The 23,187-nt window shown below is 39.4% G+C and overlaps 1 protein-coding gene across 2 annotated transcripts in view; it reads left to right on the top strand.

Annotated features, from left to right (window-relative positions):
* Window positions 1–7,324: 7,324 nt before the first annotated feature.
* ANXA13 (annexin A13) overlaps window positions 7,325–23,187 on the top strand; it is a 79,000-nt gene continuing 63,137 nt past the window's right edge. The window contains exons 1-2 of one of the 2 annotated variants that reach the window (XM_027854068.1): window positions 7,340–7,384; window positions 8,904–9,026. In XM_027854068.1, the coding sequence (XP_027709869.1) occupies window positions 7,370–7,384; window positions 8,904–9,026 (138 nt within the window). In that variant the 5' untranslated portion in view covers window positions 7,340–7,369. Of the gene's footprint in view, window positions 7,385–8,903; window positions 9,027–23,187 lie in introns of both variants that reach the window. The other variant, XM_027854069.1, reaches the window with a different exon arrangement.

A 23,187-nucleotide genomic window follows, 5' to 3' on the forward strand; every position in this document is an offset into this window, starting at 1 on the left:
TTCCTGACACCAACCCCAAATTTGCCTCTTTGCAACTTCTATTTATCCCTCTTGGTTCTGACCACTGAGTGCAAACAGAATAAGTCTAATTCCTATTCCATATGAGAGACTTTAAAGACCTTGATGTCATCTAGCATGCCCATCTCTCTCTCCAATCTCCCCCAAGCATGTACATTCATGTTGTTTCTCTCATAAGCCCCTTAAGGGCAAAGATTGTTAACAATATCTTTGTCTTAATATCCCCAGTATCTGGTATGGTGCCTGACACATAGTGGGTACTTAATAAATACTTGTTGAATTGAAATGAATTATACCCAGGTTGTTCATTCCCTCATATATTTATCATAGTTTCAGAGTTCAAGGAAGAAGGGTTGGAACCATGATTCATCCATTACTCCCACCTTCAAGAGTCATTCTGATATATTTGTTACAAGGGATTTGTTTTTCTTTTTTTTTTCCCCCAAATGGAGTTGGAGGGTAGTAATAGAATGGTGAAAGAAAGAAGGAAAGAAAAAGAAAGGAAGGAAGGGAGGAAGGAAGGGAGGAAGGAAGGAAGGGAGGGAGGAAGGGAGGAAGGAAGGAAGGAAAAAGAGAAGGAAAGAAATAAAAGAAAAAAGAAAGAAAGAAGGAAGAGAGAGAAGAGAAGAGAGGAGAGGAGAAGAGAGAAGAGAAAGAACAGAGGGTCATTGAAACCTTCTTCTTTTCATGTGGAAAAGAGAACAAAAAGGAGGCCAGAAAAAAATCATAAATAAGTCGGGCGGGCAGCTTTGAAAATTACATGTTGAATTTAGTATATGTTTAAAAAGAAAAGCAAGTTGTCTATCATATTCACAGTTTCATGCACAATCTTCTTTTCTCTGTTCTAGTATGAATGTGGAAATGCTCATTTTACTTCATATTTGAATTCAGGGAGGAAGAGTCAAGATGTCACAGTGAAGGGCCAAAACTGTGAAACTTCCCCCAAAACCTTGCCTATTAAACAACCACAGAAAACAACGAGAAAACCTTCTCAGTCAATGATCTAAACAAGGTGTGCTCTTGTAAGTTGGGAAGTTACAAGATCCTAGAACCAAAATCAGAGGGCTTTATCATTAAAGATCTATTCAATACATTAGCCCAGAAAGCTCTTAAGCCATTATCTTCTGTTTCATACCCTTCAGCCCTTATGGACTGCCTACTCTGAATAAGGCTGAAATAATACTTAGCAGTTGTTGTTTTTTAATAGAAACTGCCTATCAGATATAGAGATTCAGTCTGAAGACCTCACTAGGCTTTCATTCATGACTGAGTTATCCATTTCCTCTAATCCCAGTTCTTCATCCATCCTTGTCCATGATGATATGGTTGCGGAAAGAGGACCTTCATCTTTGGCTCTGTGGCAACATCATGTCTGGAACTTCTAAATTCATATATGCATTACATAAAACTTCTACTTGATTTCCTTTGTCAGAGACCTAAATTTTCTCAGGTTCTGAAAGTAGGCCAGATAACTGAAATGATCTTTCGCTTCTGAGTAAACATCTCAGACTTAGGTTGGTTTCTTGTTGGGGAATTCCAATGGTTAGAACATGTTGTTGTTGTTGAGGACTAGTCTTAGGTTCAACTATCAAGAAGCCCTGTGTGTGTGTGTGCACACATTTTTTAAAATTTAGATTTAGATGCTGGGAATACAAAAAGGTAATCTGGGGCCCCTATTTCAAGAAGCTTACGATCTAGTTCAGATAATGAGGCTTATACAGTTGAACCCCAAATTACACATAAGTTTTGCTTTAAATTTCACTGTTCAGCTGTTTGAAAATTGAAACATGTATTTACCATTATTAAAAAATGTTATAAATTGCAGTTCAATTCCCAAGCTTTTCCACAAAACCCACAAAAACATCAGTGTCGCTGAACTATAATAATAATAGTAGCTTGACTTCTGGGCTTTGGAAGATAGCAGAGTTGATTTTACCTGAATGATCATGGGCAAATCACTTAACTTTTATGGGTCTCCATTTTTTTCATCTGTAAAATAAGGGGGAAGAATAATGTCCTAGAGAAAAGATACGAAGCCTACTTGTGGAGGGGGACTATCTGGGAAAGAATGTTGCATGTATTATCTGACATGGTCACTTAGCCTCCTTTTGCTTCAGTTTCCTGATCTATAAAATGGGGACCAAAATAGTACCTACCTCTCAGGGATGTTGTGAGGATCAAATTAGATAATATTTGTAAAGTGCTTGGCACATAGTAAGCAGTATAAAAATGTTTTCTTATTGTTGTGCAGTCATGTATAACTCTTTGTGACCCCATTTGAGGTTTTCTTGGCAAAGATACTGGAGTAGTTTGCTATTTCTTTCTCCAGTTCATTTTATAGACGAGGAAACTGAGGTAAACTTGCCCAGGGTCACACAACTAGTAAATATCTGAGGTTGGATTTGAACTCAGGTCTTTCTGTTTCTGTGCCACCTAACTGCCCCTATAAAATATCATTAAAATGTTGTTGCTGTTACAACCACCATACTGATTCTTTTCGCTTAACTGGTTTTTCTTTGTTATGAGAAGGTTCAATATTTGCAGGGAAAAAGGCAGGAATGGGACTTTACAGAAAGAACGGTGATGTCAAAAATAAAAGGCATTAATAAAACTTATTTTTAAAATAAACAAAATGATAAATTTAATAAAATTTATTTTAAGTAATGTATATTTTATAAAGAAAATATTAATACATTTCCAGTCTTAACAATAAATTTTAAATAAAAATTAAAAAATAAAAATAAATTTAAAAAAAAAATGTCCCAGATGGTCTCTTCCAGCCCTGAAATCTAAGTTCCTATGAGCCTCTGACACAATTATTGATCTTACTTGTGATGAAAAATGGATGATTGAATCACAGAATTTTGGATTTGGAGGGGATGTCTGAGGACATTCAGCCCATACTTGAAAAAGAATCCCAGGGGCAGCTAGGTGGTGCAGCAGATAGAGCACTGGCCCTGGATTCAGGAGGACCTGAGTTCAAATCCGGCCTTAGACACATAACACTTACTAACTGTGTGATCCTGGGAAAGTCACTTAACCCCATTGCCTAACCAAAAAAAAAAAAAGAAAAAGAAAAAGAATCCCCACTAGCACCTGACACTTATGCAGATAGCCTCATTGGTTGCATTTCCTCTCATTGTTCTCCTAAACCATTTGAAATCTGGCTTCTGTCTCTATCATTCAACTTTGTCTTTCCAAATATACTCGTGAACACTTACTTGCCACCTCTAAAGCCTTTTTTCCAATCCTGAACCTCTCAGCAGCATTCAACACTGTAGAATCCTTTCTTCTCCATGATATTTTGACATGAGTCTCAAGCTTTTCGTGATACTACTCTCTCCAGGTCTCTGTTCAACCACTTTTTCTGTCTTTTTTTTTTTTAAACTGGTTTTTCTTCCATGTCTCACTTTTTAACTGTAGGTATTTCCTAAGATTCTGTCCTGTACTCTCTTCTCTTTCCACTTTATACTGTCTCACTCTGTGATCTCACCAGCTCCCAATTCAATGCAGATGATTCTAAATCTCTTTTTCTGGACCTGATCTCTGTCCTGAGCACCAATTCTACATCATCAAGTGCCTTTTGGACATCCCAAATTGGATGTCCCATAGCATCCAATATATCTACAGATATGTGTGTGTGTGTGTGTGTGTGTGTATATGTACATATACACACATGTGTATGTATCTATAGCAGCCCTGCACAACTTGGCAGTAGGGTAGGGACCGAAATTAAAATAGGCTACATTTCTTCAGGTCATAGATAGGTGAGACTACAGACAATGGTTGGTTGCCATGGATCATGTGACAAACTGGAGAAAATGCACAGTGGCAACCCTACTTTTTGGTGGCCTACCCAAAATCCTTTGGTGGGCTGCAAGCGATCCATGGGGCCATATGTTGTGCAGGCTCTATCTACAGATACACATGCATATATGTATATATGGAAAATATTTTCTAAAAACCAAAAATGCTTCATTTATCAGTTTTTAGCTTAAAGCCAACTCATGGCACTAAAATTTAATTGTTGGACTCCCAAGGAAGTTTTTGTGGCTCTAGAGCTAAGTATGTGTAGCAGAGAGCTTTCCCCACAAATTTTCGTTATTTACTTTTTTTCTCTTAAATTTTATCTGAAATAATTTGTGATTGGTTCCAACTCATTCCCCAAAACAGATTATAACCATAGCAGCTGACATAACCCAATGCCCACTTTTGTGAGCAACATTTGTGGGTTTGTTAGTTGGCTTATTTGTTTTTTGATCTAAGAATAAAGTGCCCAGTGAGGATATGCACTAGTCACTTTATTCACCAGATAAATTCAATGCCCATAGCATCTCAAATTCAATATGGGCAAGAAAATCTCATTACCTTTCTCTCCAAACCCTCCCTTCTTCCACACTTCCCTGTTACTATCAAGGGCACCACTCTCAGTTTCCCAGGCTCACAACCTCAGCAATATCCTTAACTCTTCACTCACATTCACCCTACCTCCCAAATTCATGGCGAAGTCTTGTAGTTTCAACCTTCAAAATATCTCTTATGTATATCCCCTTTTCTCTACTTATACAACCCCCCCCCGCCCCCCAGGGCAGGCCATTATCATTACCTCCTGGTTTATTGAGAGAGTCTTCTAACAGGTTATACCTCAAGTCTCTCCCCATTCCAATCAATCCATCTTCCAGTCAACCATGATGGTGATTTTTCTCAAGCCTAGGTCTGACCATATCATCCACTGTGCTCCAGAAGCTATAGTGGCTCCCAAAGACCTCCAGAGTCAAATACAAAATTCTCCCTTTTGCTTTCATGGCCTTTCATAATGTGGCTCCTTCCTCCATTTCTAGTGTTCTTACACTTTTCTCCCTTCATTGTATTCTATCATCCGGGTACCTGGCTTACTTGGTATTCCTCACACATAACACTCCATCTCTACACTTTATGCCTTTGTAGTGGCTCTCCACCATGCCTGGAAGGCTTTGCTTCCTCACCTCTGCCTCTGGCGTTTCTGGCTTCCTTTGAGCCAGCTCAGATACCATCTTCTGGTTGGAGGCCTTTCCCTATCTCACCCCTTCCTTGCTTCCCAGAAGCTCAGGAGTTTAAAAGGAGGGAATGAGGAGGGAGGGTTTTCCAGATATGGGTGACAGGCTGTGCAAAGCAACCAAGATGGAGGAAGGGTGTTATCTTCCACAGGACAGCCAGAGATTTTCCTGAAGTGCAGGTTTGATTAAGTCACACCCTCTCTTACTCGGTAAACTCCAATGGCTCCCCATTACCTATAGGACTAAATATAAAATCCACTGTTGGGCTTTTAAAGTCCATCATAATCTGGCCCCTTCCTACCTTTCCAATCTTCTTACACTTTACTCCCTTCCATGTACTCCACAATAAAATGACACTGGTCTTCTAGTCATTCCTTGCACAGAATTCCTTCTCCCAACTGTACCTTTCCCCTAGCTGTTCCCCTTGCCTGGAATGTTCTCCCTTCTCACCGTCCTCTACTGGTTTTCTTGACTTCCTTCAAGATCAACTCAATTCCCACACTCTACATCAGGCCATTCCTTGTTACTATCCTACCCTCCTCACCCCACCCGAACACACACACACACACACACACACACACAATTACTGTCTGCCCTTGGAGAGAAACACCTTCCATATAAACCATCTATTATCTTGCATGGACATAGATATTGGCATGTTGTTCCCACAATAGATAAAAGCCTTTTTCAGACAAAGAGGGTGTTCTTAGCTTCCTTTGTATCCCTCCCACTTAACAACAGCAACAGAACAAGCATTTATTAAGTACCAACTATGCACTAAACATTGTATAAGAGCTGGAGATGCAAAGGAAAAGGACAGTCCCTCCCCTCAAGGGGTTCACATTCTAATGAGTGAGACAACATGTGAACAAGATATAGGCAGGATCAATTGAAGAAAATCTAAAAGGGATGTCCCTAGCATTAAGGAGGATTAGAAAAAGACTTCTTATGGAAGCGGGGCAAATAGGTGGCACAGTGGATAGAGTACTGGGCTTGGAATCAGGAAGAATCAGTTTTATGAGTTTGAATATGGCTTCAGATACTTACTAGCTGTGTGTGACTCTGGGTAAGTCACTTAACCCAGTTTGCCTCATCTGCAGAATGAACTATATCTTTGCTACTTCGGTATCTTTGCCAAGAAAACCCCAATGGGGTCACGAAGAGTCAAACATGACTGAAACAACTCCACGACAAGAACAACAGAAGAGAGGATTTTAGCTGAAGCCTGAAGAAAGCCGAGGAAGCCAGGAAGCAGGGATGAGGAGGGAGAGAATTCCAGGCAGATGGACAGCCAGGGAGAATGTACTGGGAGTTGGGAGATGGAGTGTCTTGTGTGAGGAACAGCAAGCAGGCCATAGTGACTAGATCATGGAGCAGGTAAACTCTTAATAAATACATTTGACTGACTGATAAATAGGTCCGAAGGTCAAGTGTGTGAGGGGAACACTGCAATGTCTGGAGAGGTAACTTGGAACCAGATTGTAAGGGGCTTTAATTGACAAACAAAGAAGTAGTTTTGTTGTTTTGTAGTTTTGGTAGGTACTTACATGACATAGTGGATAGAGCACCAGGCCTGGAACCATAAAGACCTGAGTTCAAATCCAGCCTCAGATACTTACTAGCTTTGTGACCCTGGGCAAGTCACTTAACCCTGTTTGCTTCTCCTCATCTGTAAAATGAGCTGGAGAAGGAAATGGCAAACCACTTTAGTATCTCTGCCAAGAAAACCCCAAAGTGGGTCACGAAGAGTCAGACATGACTGAAAACGACTGAACAACAGCAAAAGCCTTCCTACTCTGCACAGGATCATAGATTTAGGTTGGAGGGACCTTAGAAGTCACCTTATCCAACTCCTTCCTTTATAGATGAGGAAACTGAGGCCCTGCTAGACACAAATGAAAAATAAAACAATAATAACAATAAGTTCCAAGTCAGAGAATTGCATTTGATCCACCCACCCCTAGTGATTAATTAGTTACTAATATTAATAAACCTTAATATTTTATCGACTGATACAATATTTAATTTGAATGAGACTTCTGACCAAGGCCACTTGACCATTCTAAGTTCTCAAATAGTTATTGTTGCAATGCTGTTGCTACACCTCAGAATAAAAAACAGCATATTCAGAAAGGGTAGGGGAAAAAACCTCCCACCAAAAATTTATTCAAATTAAATTCTATAAGTTATTTATTAACCTGAGAGAAACTGTCCCAAGCCCTCAGAGAAGTGTTATAAACCTTCACCACTCCTACCACTATCATTTTATCAACCTACACGCCACTTCTGTCTTTTTCATCCAAGAAATCTACAAAATGGGCAATCGCCATGTAAGTAATTTCACTGGGGAAGCCAGCAAAGAAATCAAGCCTTAATTTTGCCATGCATGAGATGGGAACTTATATAAATTTAACAAATCTATGTGATGATATAAATTTACAATCTGAAATCTGGATTGATTTATACAAAGCTTTCCCCCTCCACACCCCGGGGGGTGTCAATGTGATTTCTTATTCATTTCAACTATGGAGTACCAAAATTTTAACAAGTACTGGGCATTTCTTTGAATAGAATTCAGTTAATTAGCTCAGAAATAATGGATCCTAAGTAAGGAACAAAGAAAGAAATGTATCTTAAGAAAGCAACAAAATAAATCACTGTGCCTTACCTATAATAGGTATGCAATCAATATTTGATGAGTGAACGAATGAAGGCTTTTTTGCTTCAACTCAGAGAATTGCACAAACCCTTAGTTCCACAGTTGTCTTGGTTGGAGAGAAAGTTCAGCTCCATATACAAATGTGCCAAACAGACAGCAGGATATGTATGTGCACTGTGGTTCTGTTTAAACAAAGCAACATGCGATATGGATATAAAGGGGAAAATTCAGTCATCCAGGGATTTCATTCACCCAGCATCAAACACATATGAAAATACCCAGGTAGTAGACTAAATGTTTTACTTTGGGTTTAATTTCTGTTAATCGCAGTAACTTTTGGCATTCCTTGAAGTCATAGGGACATTATAAAAAACATGCTAATGAATACAGCATCTTCTTATTTTGATGAATTGTACATTGAAGGAGAAAAAAAAATCCCTGAGGTCGACTGTGTTTACCTGTCATTAGAAGTGATGTTTAAGAGGGAGGGTTTACAGAGTATAATAAGGTTTATATATGTACTCTGAAACCCATCAGGAAGTGCTAGATCTCTGTGCTAACTATAGCTTTGCTTACAAGGTTTTTCTGCTTCTGCCTATTTAGTAAGTAGAGGATAGGGAAAGGAAGGGAATAAACATTTATATAACACCCATTACATGCTAGGTCCTTTACAAATATTATCTCATTTCATCCTTACAACAACTTTGTGAGGTAGGTACTGTTATTATCCCCATTTTACAAGTGAGAAAACTAAGGCAGACAGGGATTAAGTAACTTGCCCAGGGTCACACAACTAGTAATTGTCTGAGACTGGATTTAAAGTAAGGTCTTCTTGACTCCAAGCCTGGCACTCTATCCACTGTACCACCTAGCTGTCCCATATTTGCTCAGAAATTTTCAAGATCCTAAGCCTAAAGATATTGTCTTCAAAGAGGCATTATTTAATAAGCTAGAGGAGGGTGGGTCACCTTAGCAAGTGATCCAAGATCATGAACAGTAGTTTTGTAGATTACCTTTGGGAAATACTAAGATCCGCTTCTGGAATACTCTTCAAAGCTATTGGGCATTGGGAAAATTTTCATTTATTGATTAGCATAGTTAGCTTATTATGATTTGTTTTCAGTCTTTCAAAAGTCACAATTTGGCTGGTCTTTGAGCATTTTTTTTTATTTCTTTATTTGGATCCTCAGAGTCAGTCTTACCAACTTTCAGAGGGCAGTCAGCAGGTACCCAAAGGGAAAACCCCATCAACTTTACCAGTTCAGCCCCTGAACAAGCAGCCAGAGAGCCAACAACCAGTGAGCCAGCAACCAGTAAGCATTCTTCTCATTCCTTCTCCCAAGGAAGAGCCTAGCTGGAGACCTTTCACAGCCCAGCATCTTCCGGTTATACCCTATAACTTGGGCCACAGAGTAATGGTTCCCAAGCTCTTTCAGTCCCAGTACTCCTTGTCTTTCAGTAAACCTTCCTCTGTCCTCTATTTCTTACGAATGGAAATAAATGCTGGAGTTTACCATACATATTCACGTAAGAAAAACCTTCATATTTCTCTATTCAATATGAAAGGAAATATATGTGCACATAAGAAATACAATAGATTAATTTCAATCAGATGACTGATTCACATATTCCCTTTACCCTCTTGACGAGCTTCTCACACCCCGTAGGATAGACGTACACCAGTTTGGGAACCCTGACACCCAGAGAATGCCTCTGCTTGCACATATTGCTATACCATAAACTATCTTATTTTAGTGATTTTAATAATAATAATAATGTTACATCATTAATGGACCCTTTCCTTTAAGAGCTTGAAATGGTTTATGTTTAAATGAATGATGGACTATGGTTTTCTAGGAACAATCTGGTATGTACTGAAAAGAATACTGAACTGGGAGTTTGGGAGCTGGGCTATGATCTCAGTTCTGCTGCTAACTAGCTGTGTGACATGGTCAAGTCACTTCATGTGCCTGGGCCTCAGTTTCTTTATCTGTAAAATGTGAATATTGGACTAGTCTCAAAGTTCTCTTCCAATTCTGATATCCTATGACATTAAGATCTCTCTAATTACATCAATCAATCAAGTCACATTGAGTCTACCAGAGAGTATTGTACAAAATACTCCTGGAAGCGAGAAATGGATGAAAAGCAGATAGCCGAGAACATGAAGGAGAAAACCTTTAAAGACAATGGAACATTGCCAACTTGCCAAGGATCTATGGTTTCAAAAGCGTGGGAGCTCCCATCACCAGGAAGATCATTAGTGTTCTATAACTGAGCCGATGAGTCTTAGAGAGTTATCTGCAGCTCAGACCAGTCCAGTGACTTGCTCCTGGTCATACCGCTACTAATTATCAAGAGACAGGATGTCACCCACCTGAATGTCATATTTTTTTTAAAGTCCTGCATTATTAAGCTTCTATGGAACAACAACTAAGGCAATAAACAAACTTCAAAACTGCTTCCAAGTTTTAAACATTTTTGGCCCCAGTGTTTTTTAACACTAATAATTTCTGAAGACATAATGTGATGATGAAAATAACATTAATAGTTAGCACTTACATTGTGCTTTAAGGCTTGCAAGGCATTGTATGTATATCGTCTTGTTTGACCCTCACAGCAACACCATGAGGCAGGCGCTATTCTTATCCTCATTCTACAAATGAGGAAACTGAGTCTGAGAGAAGTTAAATGACTTGCCCAGGGTCACACAGAAGGCAAGTGTCTGAGATAGGATTTGAATCCAAATCTTTTTGACTCCAGGTCCCTTCCCACTGCAGCCACTACATCATACTGGCTATAACCATCTATCTATCTACCTATCTATCTAACAATCTATGTATATAAAAATATGTATATGTATATATGTATGCATGTATATGTATATACATACACACATATACATAAGTATAGATATGTATATATAATTATATATTTGTTCTATATTATAGTATATATAATATAAAGTAAATATAAAATATCATATTATATATAATATATTATAATTTTAGTATATGTAATCTATATATTTATAGTGCTTTATGAATTTCAATTTTTCACTCATCATCTTTTCTGATTCTCAAGAAAACCCTAAAGTTGGTAGAATAAATCCTTAATTATCTCCATTTTACATATAAGAAAACTGAAACTGAGCAAGGTCTATGCTAGGATGAGAAACCTGTACAGTATTCCAATGGCTTAGTCACATGACACAACCAGTAAGGAGCAGAGCTATACCTCCGGCTTAGGCCTTCCGATTCCAGGACTGCCCCCTCCCCAGGTCTCTCAGTCCCCTTGGTTTCTCTTTCTCAGCTCCCCTGCTCACTCACATTGGAAATCCCCATCCATATTTATTCTCATGTTCATCATTCATCTGCCTCAAGACCATTTTCTTGCTGGGTGCACCCTGGCCCACCCAACCACATCCACAAATGAGCAACAACCCTCATTCTTATAGCTTTTGAGGTTTGCAAAGCATTTTCCTCAAATAACCCTGGGAAGAAGAGAAGGCAAGCATGCTGCCATGGAGAGCTCACTGGCTTTGGAGTCAGGGGATCCAGTTCTTTGAGGACTCTTCTGACTACTAGACCAATTACCTAACTTTTCTGGGCCTTCATTTACTCATCTGTAAAATGAGGGAATTTGGCTAGATGGCCTTTAAGGTCACAACACTAACTGTGATCATCCCCACCTTACAGATGAAGAATGATTTGCCCATGGCTAGAAAGTGTCTGAAATGGGAAGTGAACCCAGTACTCCTAACTCGAAGTCTAGCACTCTCCCATACCACTGAAATGAAACCAAGTAAACAAACAAAATCCAGGCTTTAGCAAGACCAGAATTGAGAGAATTCTGTGTAAGTTGAGAGGTTTGTACTCCACACAGTTGAGACTGGTTCACTGTTTCACAGGGAAACACCCAAATGACAAACAGAGCATTTTGCCAACCGACAAAGTAAACAAAAGAACACAGCGGATGTCAAGACTACTGAATTATCATAAAGGATAGTTCAGTTGGATTTATGGGCATTTTTGTGCATAGCATTTGAGAGTTGGAAGGAAGCCAAGAAGTCATCTAGTCCAGATGCCTCTTTTGACAGAGGAGGAAACTGAGACCTTTGGAAGTTGAGCCACCTGCCCAAGATCACATGGGTAGTCAAGTACTAAACCGCATTTAGCACTGATCTTGGCACCTCTCCCTGTAACAGCTCACCGTCTAAGGCACAAAGGGGCAGCAGTGATATCCCTGGACCCCCATATACAATGTTGCTGCTCAGGCCATGTAGCAAAATACTTGGGTGCATCCTGAAGATATATTTGGGGTCCAGCAGTATCCAGGATCTCTTCCTCCCATTTTGAATATTGTTTTGAGCAGGAAGATGACAACGGAAATATTCGTGGTGACCTCAATGAAGAGACAAGAGAGGAGGACTGCTGTGTATCTGTAGTCCTTTCCCAAGGTCAAAAAGCCAGTGAATGTCAGAGATGGCACTTGAAGCCAGGCAGTCCTGACTCTGTGATCAGCCCTTTTACCTCTCTGCCACCTTCACATGTTAGAATGGCAGTGTGATATAATGGGCAGATTACGGGACTTGGAGTGAGGAGAATCGGGTTCTCCTCTTCATGTACTTACTAGTTCTATGACCACAAACAAGTTGCTTGACCTTTAAGCATCTTATTTTCTTCCTCCATAAAAAGGAGATAAAAATATTTGCCTGGTTTACCTCAGAGGGTCAAGGGCAGGGGTCAAAGAGCTTTTCTTTAGCTCTGCTCTGGCAACATGCTTGCTTTGCCACCTTGGCCAAACAGCTTCTGTCTCTAGGACTCAGTGTCCTTGATTATTTTTTAAAAGGGGGAAGAGACAGGAGGATAAACTAGATGAATTCTAAGAATCCTTACTACTTTAACATTCTTTCATTCTCTATATGGTATTTACAAATTCTGTGGTTCATGTAGGACGTGTGAATTGACAGATGCCATAGTGATAGGTGGAGGTGACAGAGGAAACCTAGTGTGTACTGATATTATATCCCAGAAAGTTCACAAATGTGTCACAGGCTAAAAAAAAAAGGTGGGGGGGAAGCACTAATGTTTTGTCACATTTCAACCTATACAGCAGAGCTGTCAAACATGTAGTTTGGACACAACACTCCCCAGTACTGCCAGATCCAAATTAAAATGTAATTGGGAAACACTTAACAAGATAAATAAAACAACAATAGAACATTGATAATATATTTAACTATACAGTACACTAAGTCAACATGCAGCACGCAGAGATTCTTCTGTATGGTTTAGCGGCCCCATCTCTATTTGAGTGTACACTGGTGTAAAGCATAATTCTGAATTACTTCCCGGGGATCTCTGTTTTCTCCACCTGGAAATCTAAGAAATAGATCCTATTGGACCACCAAGCATCCCCCACTTGCAAGTACTCATAGCTCATGTCACCAAAGAATTTTTGTTAACAAATGCTATGTAGCCCTATTTGTGGCTACCCCTTTCAGGGACCTTAAAGTCTTTTATAATTATACCAAGCTCCACTGACGCCTATCTTGCCTCCTGTTGGCATGTGATGGGGCTATCTCCATTGAGCCCCTAAAAGATAACCTTGGCCAAATCAGGCCCTCTTATTTTTCTTGGATATAATGGTCCCATGAGGTCTATTGTTTACCACTTTCCTTATCCTTTAAATTTAGACTCTCTTTGTTCTCACCTGGTTTTTGTGTCTTTATTATCCATCATACGCAGAGGAGCAGGGTTGGGCCATTTTTGTCAAAGAATGACATACCAATATCCTGCAGAGCTCTCTCTTGACCTTCAACTAAGTGGGAGGTCCCTGACTCAAGATGGCAGATGCTTCATCTCAGCCTTATTGAAACCATCTCAACTCAACTTTACCACTCATTAGTTGCTTTAAGATTTTTAAGTTAGTCACTTGACTGGCCAAAGCTTCATTTTCTTATCTGTAAAATAGAGGTAATAATGCTTGCAATGACTTCCTCACAAGGTTGTTACAAGGATCAAACAAGATAGTATGTGAAGGACTTTGTAAACCTTGATAAGAATATTAGTTAGAATGGGGCATTCCCTCCCACTGACGTTGAAAATTGACTATGAGTGTTGGGTACAAGTATAGTAGTAACTGACAAATAATATAAAGATAACAGAAAGGGAGTTTAACCCAAGCTTAAAGTACAGTGATCAAAAAGTAATAATAGGGTTAAACTTTCAAGGTCACATCTGAAATCTGCAAAAGTAACAGACCCTGAGGACTCAGTAGACAGACATGGTTTGATTCCATGAGCAACAGGTACCAAAATTGATAGGGGTCTGTTCACAGTAAAGTTATAGCCTCTCCACTATTCTGAAGGTATCACGGTCTTGAGTGTTGACAGTTTCTTTCTTTTTTTTAAGGCAATTAGGGTCAAGTGACTTGTTCAGTGTCACACAGCTAGTAAGAGTCAAGTGTTTGGTCTGAGGCTGGATTTGTACTCAGGTCCTCCTGACTCCAAGGCCAGAGTTCTATCCACTGCACCACCTAGCTGCCCCAGACAGTTTCCAATATATCCTGACCAGCAAGAAAGCTGGGGGCTCTTCCTAAGAGTATCCTCTCATCCTGGCTCTCCTCATACCCATGTAATGTGGACAAATCATTTAACCTCTAAAGGAGGGAGTTAAACTAAACCAAGAATCAACAAACTATGGCCCATGGGCTATATCCAGTCCACCACCAGTTTTTGTATGGCCTATAGACTAAGAATGGTTTAAGACATAAACCATTCTTAGCTTACAGGTCATACAAAAGCAGGCAGCAGGATGGATTTGACTGGCAGGCCATAATTTGCCGACCCTTGGACCCAAAAACTCTTGTGGCTCATGAAGATGGAATACCAGAGTTGTAAGGGACTCCAAGCCACGCTTAACGAAAAGTCTCTTCTGTAGTAAATGATTGTGGAGGAGGTGGATAGATACACATGAGTACTATGAGTTTGGGAGAGACATCACTAACCAGATAAAGTAACCCTTAAGGCCAATGAAACAGACTCACAGGGCTTGTCCTTTACTCACCTCTTTATTGGTGACAGCAGGAGAACAAGAACAACTTGATTTTAAAAGAGTCCTGCATAATCTTCGAGATTTCTTGCCAACATGAAATTCTGATAAGACTAACCACAGGGGGAAAAATCCTTTTCAAAGGAAGAAACCTAACATTTATCAACTCCTGTGACTGCAAGGCTCATACACTTCCCTCATTTCTTTTTTGCTGAGAAATGCCTCTGATTGACTGTGTACTCTAAAAGAGCCTAAAAAGCTATGAAAACCCAATCTATACTTTAAGAAATTGAAGCAACCACCAGCCTGAGCAGTCTTCCTCGGTGCGCTAATAAATTTATTTTCCTTTTAATTTAGCTCCTCAGTTTATTTGACCCTCAGTCTTCAATCAATCAATAATGTTTTGGTTTTTTTTTTTGGCTAAGCAATGGGATTAAGTGACTTGCCCAGGTTCACACAGCTAGTAAGTGTCAAGTGTCTGACGCCGGATTTTAATTCAAGTCCTCCTGATTCCAGGACTGGTGCTCTATCCACTGCGCCACCTACCTGCCCCTACAATAAATATTTATTAAGCACCTGCTATGAACCAGCATTACACGAAGTGTGGGAGATATTAAAAAAAAAAAAGGCAAAAGACAAACCCTGCCCTCAAGGAGCTTACAATCAAATAGTCTTGTACACCTGATAGTAGGTGAAATTCTCCCTGGACTCTCAAAGGATGCAGATTGGAAAACTCACATGACACGGTCATCTAGCCTCTACTACCTCCCAAGGCAGCTCCTCTTCTTTTGGTGGAGAAAGAGTACCGCGAAATTTACCAGACACAGCAAGTCCTCTCCCATACTACTACAATACTGTGAGCTATTTCCCAAACTCCTCATCTAATTCTTCTTTCTCTTAGGTGGTCTGTAATAGCCCTCCACAATAATTCTCTTTTTCTTTTCTTCCTTCACTGATCCCACTCAGATGTACTCTGCCATGCTTCCCCTTTCACTTCCTGAATTTCCTCATAAGTATATCTTCTTAATGTACAAGGCTAGTTTACCATTCCTTTTGAAGTTTTAATCTTCCAGAGTTTTACTTGAGTCATGGGTTCCCATCCTATCACAGTTCCATCAAAGCTAGGTAGTTCAGTGAGTTATTGCTGTTGTTAAGTCATTTCAGTCTTATCCTCCTCTTTGTGAACCCATTTGGGGTTTTCTTGGCAAAGATACTAGAGCGGTTTGCCATTTCCTTCTCCAGCTCATTTTACAGATGAGCAAACAGGGACAAAGTGACTTGCCCAGGGTCACATAGCAAGTAAGAGTCTGAGACTGGATTTGAACTCATAAGGATGAGTCTTCCTGACTTCAGACCCAACACTCTATCCACTGCACCACCTAGTGCAGTGAATCAGAAGACCTAAGTTGGAATCCTATCTCACACATGTATTAGCTATGTGATGCTGGACAAGTCACTTAACTTCTCTCTATTTCTTCACCTGTAAAATTAGAATAATAATAGCACCTGCCCCCCACCCCAGGGTTGCTGTTAGTATCAAATATGATAATAAAGGCTGGCTATTACTATCCCACCAAGTCCCAGGGATGCCTAGGAGATCAAACGTGCTTCCTTGCTTCGGGATATCTACTTGACCTTGTTTATTACTCATACATTGTACCCTTTTATCTAGATATTTGAGGGCATTCATTTTATTGCTGGCTCTTTTCTTGGATTTTGCCTCCCATAAAGTTTTGTCCTTCTCTTCTATAACTCTGCCTTTGTTATTTCTGCTACTGTCCATGATGTTGAATCCAACAGAACTATATGAACATCTTACTCCTCCTCCTTTCTTTTCAATTTAAAGCCCTCTTGATCAGATTCACAAGACTTCTAACAAATATATTTACCTGTAAGTCTACTATTCTCTGATAAAATGCCAGTGGATTATAGATTCTTATAGGTAAGTTGAATTAAAACAAAAAAAAATCACTGTACAGATTAAGAACAAGCTATTTACAACATTTCTTTTAAATGGTGCAAGATAATTACTCAAGGTAGGTAGCCAGCACTCAGGTACTGTGGTATTAGGAGTCCTACATCAAGTCATGTTCAGGACTTGGTGGCATGGTGGACAGAGTACTAGACCTGGAGTCAGGAAGCCTAACTTCAAATCTGGCCTCAGATACTTACTAGCTATGTGACCCTGGGCAAGTCACTTAACCTCTTTCTGCCTATGTTTCCTCATCCGTAAAATGTGGATAATCATAATGCCTACTTGCTGGAGTTGTTATGAGGACCAAATGAGATAATATTTGTAAAGGATTAGAAAACCTTAAAGCACTATATGTTGTATAAATATTAGCTAGTAATAGTAGTAGTGCAGTAGTAAAATAGTGGCTAGACCAGTATCATTCAATTCAATTCAACAACTATTTGTCAAGCTAGTCACTAAGCTAAGTGCTAGAGCAGGTACAAATAGGAGTAAGTCACAATAGGACCATAGGATTTGGAGCCAGAAGGGACTTTGGAGATCAACTAGTACAAATCCTTCATTTTTTAAAAGAAATGTCAGAGACTCATGAATGAATTGTTATTCTAGTACAGCCCTTAAGTGATTCTATGAACAGCATTAACTCTTTGAGTGCACTAAAGCATTGTTCATTATGTTTTCTAATGAACTAAATGTTCCTTAATGGTCTAGAAGAGTTATAATGCCCTTTTAAATGTGTCAACCAAATCCCAGGGCACCGCTTACATGCTGATTATCTGGTTGACCAAGAAATATAATTTTATATTCAACCTAGAAAAGCTATAAGCACTCAGTTTGTAGGGGGACAGAGGATATAATGAAAATAATTGACATCTAGTGAATTTTCAAAACCTGTAATGAAGGAAGCTCATTCCCTAGGGAGAGGCATACTTCTTTTAGCTAGAAATGCTTTTCAGTCATTAGAATCCCATTAAAACAATACTACAAAACATACAAGTGAACAGAGGTCTATAGGAAACATAGGAAGACCAGTCTTCCTAAGGATTTTATAGGAAATGTCCTTAGTAGAAAATGATTAGAATTTATGATTTTTCAAGATGCCATAATCTAGTGTCATTTGAAATCCTACCTTATGTCCTTGTGGTCCTTGAGAACAGAGGATGAACAGCAACAAATAAGCTCTAACTATGGACCAGGCAGCATACTAAATGCTGAGATTAAGGAAGGCAAGACAGGGGCAGCAAGGTGGCACAGTGGATGGAGCACAGAGCCTGGAATCAGGAGGACCTGAGTTCAAATTCAGCTTCAGACACTTACTAGCTGTGTGACCTTGGGCAAGTCACTTAACCTCAATTACCTCCAGGAAGGAAGGAAGAAGGGCAAGAGAATGCAGAAATTTCTACTCTCAAGGAGCTAAGAGCCTAATTAGGGATTAAGATTAACTGGAGATAACCAATAGCATCAAGAGGGGTCAGGAAAGGCTTCTTATAGAAGGTGGGATTTTAGACTTAGAGGAAGACAAGAAAACTAAAAGGCAGAGATGAGGATGAGCTAGTAAAAATGCCTAAAATTCAGAAATGAAATATCCTGTTCAAGAAACAGCAAGGAAACCAGTGTCACTGCAGCACAGAATACATGGGATTGAATAAGGTATAAGAAGGCTGGAAAAGGAAGAGGGGTCCAAGTTATGAAGGGTTTTTGAATGTCAAACAGAAGATGGTATATTTGATCCTGGGGTTGATAGGGAACCACTAGAGTTTGAGTAGAGAAGTGACATGGTCAGATCCAAGCTTTTGGAAGATCAATTTGCCAGTTGAATGCAGGACAGACCACAGTGGGGAGAAACCTGAGTCAGGGAAACCAAGAAGCAGGCTATATAGTCCAGGCATGAGGTGAGAATCTACACCAGAGTGGTGGAAATGGAAACGGAGAGAAGAGGGCATATGCAAGAGATGTTAGGAAGGTAGAGGATTTGGCAATAGACTGGAAATGAGGGTGGGGGGTGAGAAATAGTAAGGAGTTGAGGATAGTACCTAGCTTTCAAGCCCTGGTGACTAGGAAGATGGTGGTACCCTTGACAATAATAGGGAAGTTCAGAAGAGGAAAGGGTTTGGGGGGGGGTGGAATATAATGAGTTCAGTTTTAGACATGTTGAGTTTAAGATGTCTCTGAGATTTCTAGTTCAAGATGTCCAATAGTCAGATGGAAATTTGAGGATGGTCAGGAGAAAGTTTGGGAATGAATAAGTAGATCTGAGAATCACCTGCATAAAAATGATTATTAAATCTATGGGAACTGATGAGATCACCAAGTGAAATATCATAGAAGGAAAAGAGAAGAGGATCTTACGACAATCTTGTGAAACACCTACACTTAGCAAATATGACGTGAATGAAGATCCAATGAAGAAGACTGAGAAGAAGAGATCAAATAGATAGGAGGAGAACCAGAAAAGACTGGAGTCATGAAAACCCAAAGAGAAAAAAGTATCAAGAAGAGTGTGATTGACAATGCCAAAATTACAGAGTTAGAAAGCATAGAATTTGATAACTGATTGGATGCAGGGGTCAGGGAGAGGCAAAAGTTAAAGATAATGCCAAGGTGACAAATATAGAAGAATGGTGATACCATGGTCAAAAAGAGAGAAGTTAGGAAAAGGGTCAGGTTATATGGGAAAAATGAATGATTCAATTTTTTATGTATTAAGTTTGAGGTACCAACAGGACATCTGAATGGAGATGTCCAACAGATAATTGGAAATATCATACTGGAGCTCAAAGTGGAGGAATAGCTTTACTAGTCTTCTGTATAGAACTGTTAATTGAAGGCTTATGAGTGTGCAAGCTTATTGAGGAAGAGAGTATAAAGAGAGAAGATCTGAGAAAGAGTCTTGGAGATATATACATATATATGCATGTAAGTTATACATACATATATGTACATATGTATATTGTTCAGAGTTTCAGCCATGTCTGTCTCTTCATGACCCCATTTTGGGGTTTTCTTGGCAAAGATACTGGAGCAGTTTGTCATTTCCTTCTCCAGTTTATTTTACAGGTGAGGAACTGAGGCAAACAGGGTTAAGAGACTTGCCCAGGATCACATGGCTAGTAAGTGTCTGAAGCCAAATTTGAACTCAGAAAGAGGACTGCAGGTCTAGCTCTCTATCCTAGCTGCCGCCATAAACTTGGTGGTATAATTAATGAACTGAATGGACAGCATCCATCTACTCCTCAAACAAAAAAAAAAAAAAAGAGACTTCACAAGTACAAGATGGGAGAGGTATGGATAATAATTATAGCTAGCTTTTATATGTCTCTATAACGCTTGCAAATATTGCATATATTATCTCATTTGAACTTCACAACAACCTTGTGAGATAGGTTCCCCAAACAGGGAGTTTCCTACATTGATAAAATCACAAATCTGGACTATGTTTAAGTGGGATAGGTAATGTATGGTTAGATAATGGAAGTCTTCAATGCCAGACTGAGGAGTTTGTACTTTATCTTGTAGGCTGATGCAAAATATGAAAGGTTTTTGATAAGGAAGGAACAGGATGAAAGTGCCCTTTTAGGAAAGGCAGATTCCTAATGGCAACATGGGATAGTGAAAATAATGAGAGACTTCGAGTCAGAAAGACCTGGGTTTAAATTCTGCCCTTAATACTTTCTAGGTCTGCAACCTGGGGCAAATCTCTTAGTTTCTCTGGTTCTCAGTTTCCTGATCTGTAAAAATCTGGAATAAATAATACTTACCCCACAGGGTTGTTCTGAAACTCAAATGAGATGATATATGTAAAGTGCTTTGCCAAACTCTAAAGCACTATATGAAAGTCAGCTATTAACTAGACTGGAAGAGATTTCAGAAGGATAGACTAAAATAGAACAGAAAAGAATCTAGTTCAATTCTAATTTTATAAATAAAGAAAATGAGTCCTAGAGAATGAATGGGCTTGTCTAACTCATATGGGTAGTCAGTGAGAAGTTAGGATTTATGGCCAAGTTCTTTGACCCAGAACCCGATGTTGCTCCACTTCTAGAAGACCATCAGCATAATGTAGCCCTGAGGTATTGATGGGCTTAATAAAGGTGGCTATTACAGTAAAGAAAAGGAGGGAAATGATGTGACAGAATATACTTGAAAAGAACTCTTAGCACTCTGTATGCAGAGCAAATTGAGACAGGCCTAAGCCACCCTAGCAAAGGGGAGAAATGAAGTTCATTGTTTTTTATCCCGATTGAGTCGTTAATTGGCTCACAGTAAATTAAGCACTATTGTTAATCCTTTTCAGTAAATTGATACCTGCTCCTCTGCTCTCACCAGCTCTCTCTGACCACATAGCACCATTTAATGCTATTTGTCAGCCCACCTCCATACCCCAGGCTTCCTCTGTTCAATACCCTCTGCCCACTCACCCTCAACTCTTGGGAATTCCAGAACACATTAGCCACTTCCTTTCACGTGTAATTAGTCCCATGTTTGTACTCATACTAAGTTGCCAAAAGACTTTCTTTGGCAACATCAGAAAGAAATGGATTATTATTTCCTAAGCTAAGTAATACTTGCGTCTTCATAACACTAATGGACACAGCTACTTTCACTGCTAAAGGAAAAAAAAAAAACAACTCTTTCTCCATTTCCTACACCTCCATCCAAAATCCAATTTTGCTGATGAGAAGAAGCAGTGATTGGTTACTTGGCTATAAAACACACTTCTGAGGTCTTTAAAGTCCCAATTCAATCTGAGGAACCCAGTGAAGCAGACATTCATTTGTCATGGGCTGTAGAATCTTGTTTCTCTGCAATTAATGTTGCTCCCCTGCAACTAAGCACTCAAAAAAAAAAAAAAAAACTCCCTCAGAACACAATACTTAAATACCTCTAGGAATGAGGAAATTGAGAAACATTACAGAAATTGATTTGGGTTGTACCGGATACCCTTCACGAGCCTTGCTCCAAACAAAGAAGTGGATGATAACAGGTCCCTTACTTCCTTGCAGTGATCTCATATCATTCTCTTTCTCCCAGTTACTTTCTTCTGTCTACATTTCACACCTGCATTCCAGGTATTTTCTTAAACTAATTAGGGGAAAACTGTAGGTTCAGTAGTCTTCTCTTGGGGTAATTACAGCAATTCATGTTTTCTAAGTTCTTTATTTCTGATGAGTTTGTTTTGCAGCTCTTGCTTTTGGACCATACCTTGCAAGTTGACTCAACTTCTTCATCCTAATATCAGGAGGAATGACTGAAGGGCAGCTGAGAATCTCTCTTTTCCCCATCCCCTGCTAGACAGAAATCTGTTAGGAACTACTTAGATATGGTATGGAGTGGGCCTAATTAGAGAGATAGCTAGAACTATTAACTTAAGTAAACCACAATTTGGGGAAAATATTGTTTTAGCCTTAAAAGGCTCACATATTAGATTCCACTAGAATCCTACTTTTGTACCCTATCTTGGTGTTAAGATGATTCTGGGGGGCATCTAGGTGGCGCAGTGGATAGAGCACCGGCCCTGAAGTCAGGAGGACCTGAGTTCAAATCCAGCCTCAGACCAAACACTTGACACTTACTAGCTGTGTGACCCTGGGCAAGTCACTAAACCCCAATTGCCTAAAAAAAAAAAAAGAAAAGAAAAGATGATTCTGGGTATTTGAAGACTCTACCAATAGAGTGTACACCGTGGAAGGTTCAAGCACATTAGAAAGGCTTGGGAATACCTTCCCAGTTAGGGATTCCATTTCTGTTATCCAAGGACCTGCCTTGCTACATCCAGAGAATTTTCATGTCACCACAGGTTTGGCTACCAAGTGACGATTTTTATTTTTGGTCACAGAGATGCATGAAGAGTAGCTACTAAAATGTGGGTGAGTTATAGTCTTCATCAATGGATCGATGAAGTCACCTTCAAATCCTTGACACACTAACATATAAAATGCTAGTATGTATATGAGAATACATAATAAGTAAAACCAAACAAGTCCCAGTTTAGTCATCAAGTTACAATGACTTTCTGTTTTGGTCCTTCACTTAGTTTATTGAATGATTTAAAAAACAAAAATAAACAAAAAAAAAAAAAAACAAAGCCATAACTTTAGAAGAGGTGACCAAAGAGCATCAACAAATAAAATCCTATTGGAAACAAAGCAACATTTAAAACTGCATCTCAGTAATGATGGTATTAAGACCCCTTCCTCTCTGGGGCTGGGCCTAAGATGTACCACTAATTGCAGGATAATGAACAGGTGCTAAAAAGGACTATAGTAGGGAAGCTATGATTCAACTTGGGATTCCCAGGTTCAGTTTATGGGTTGTTTTTTTTGTTTTGTTTTGTTTTGTTTTTTGTAACCTTAATTTTTGAAGCAACATGGTAAAGAAGAAAGACAACTGACCTTGGACTGCTAAATTTGGGAGACACAGAATCATAGCTAGCCTTGCTACTTACTA

Source organism: Vombatus ursinus, unplaced genomic scaffold (assembly GCF_900497805.2).
Source record: "Vombatus ursinus unplaced genomic scaffold, bare-nosed wombat genome assembly UNPS02010284.1, whole genome shotgun sequence".
Classification (NCBI taxonomy): domain Eukaryota; kingdom Metazoa; phylum Chordata; class Mammalia; order Diprotodontia; family Vombatidae; genus Vombatus; species Vombatus ursinus.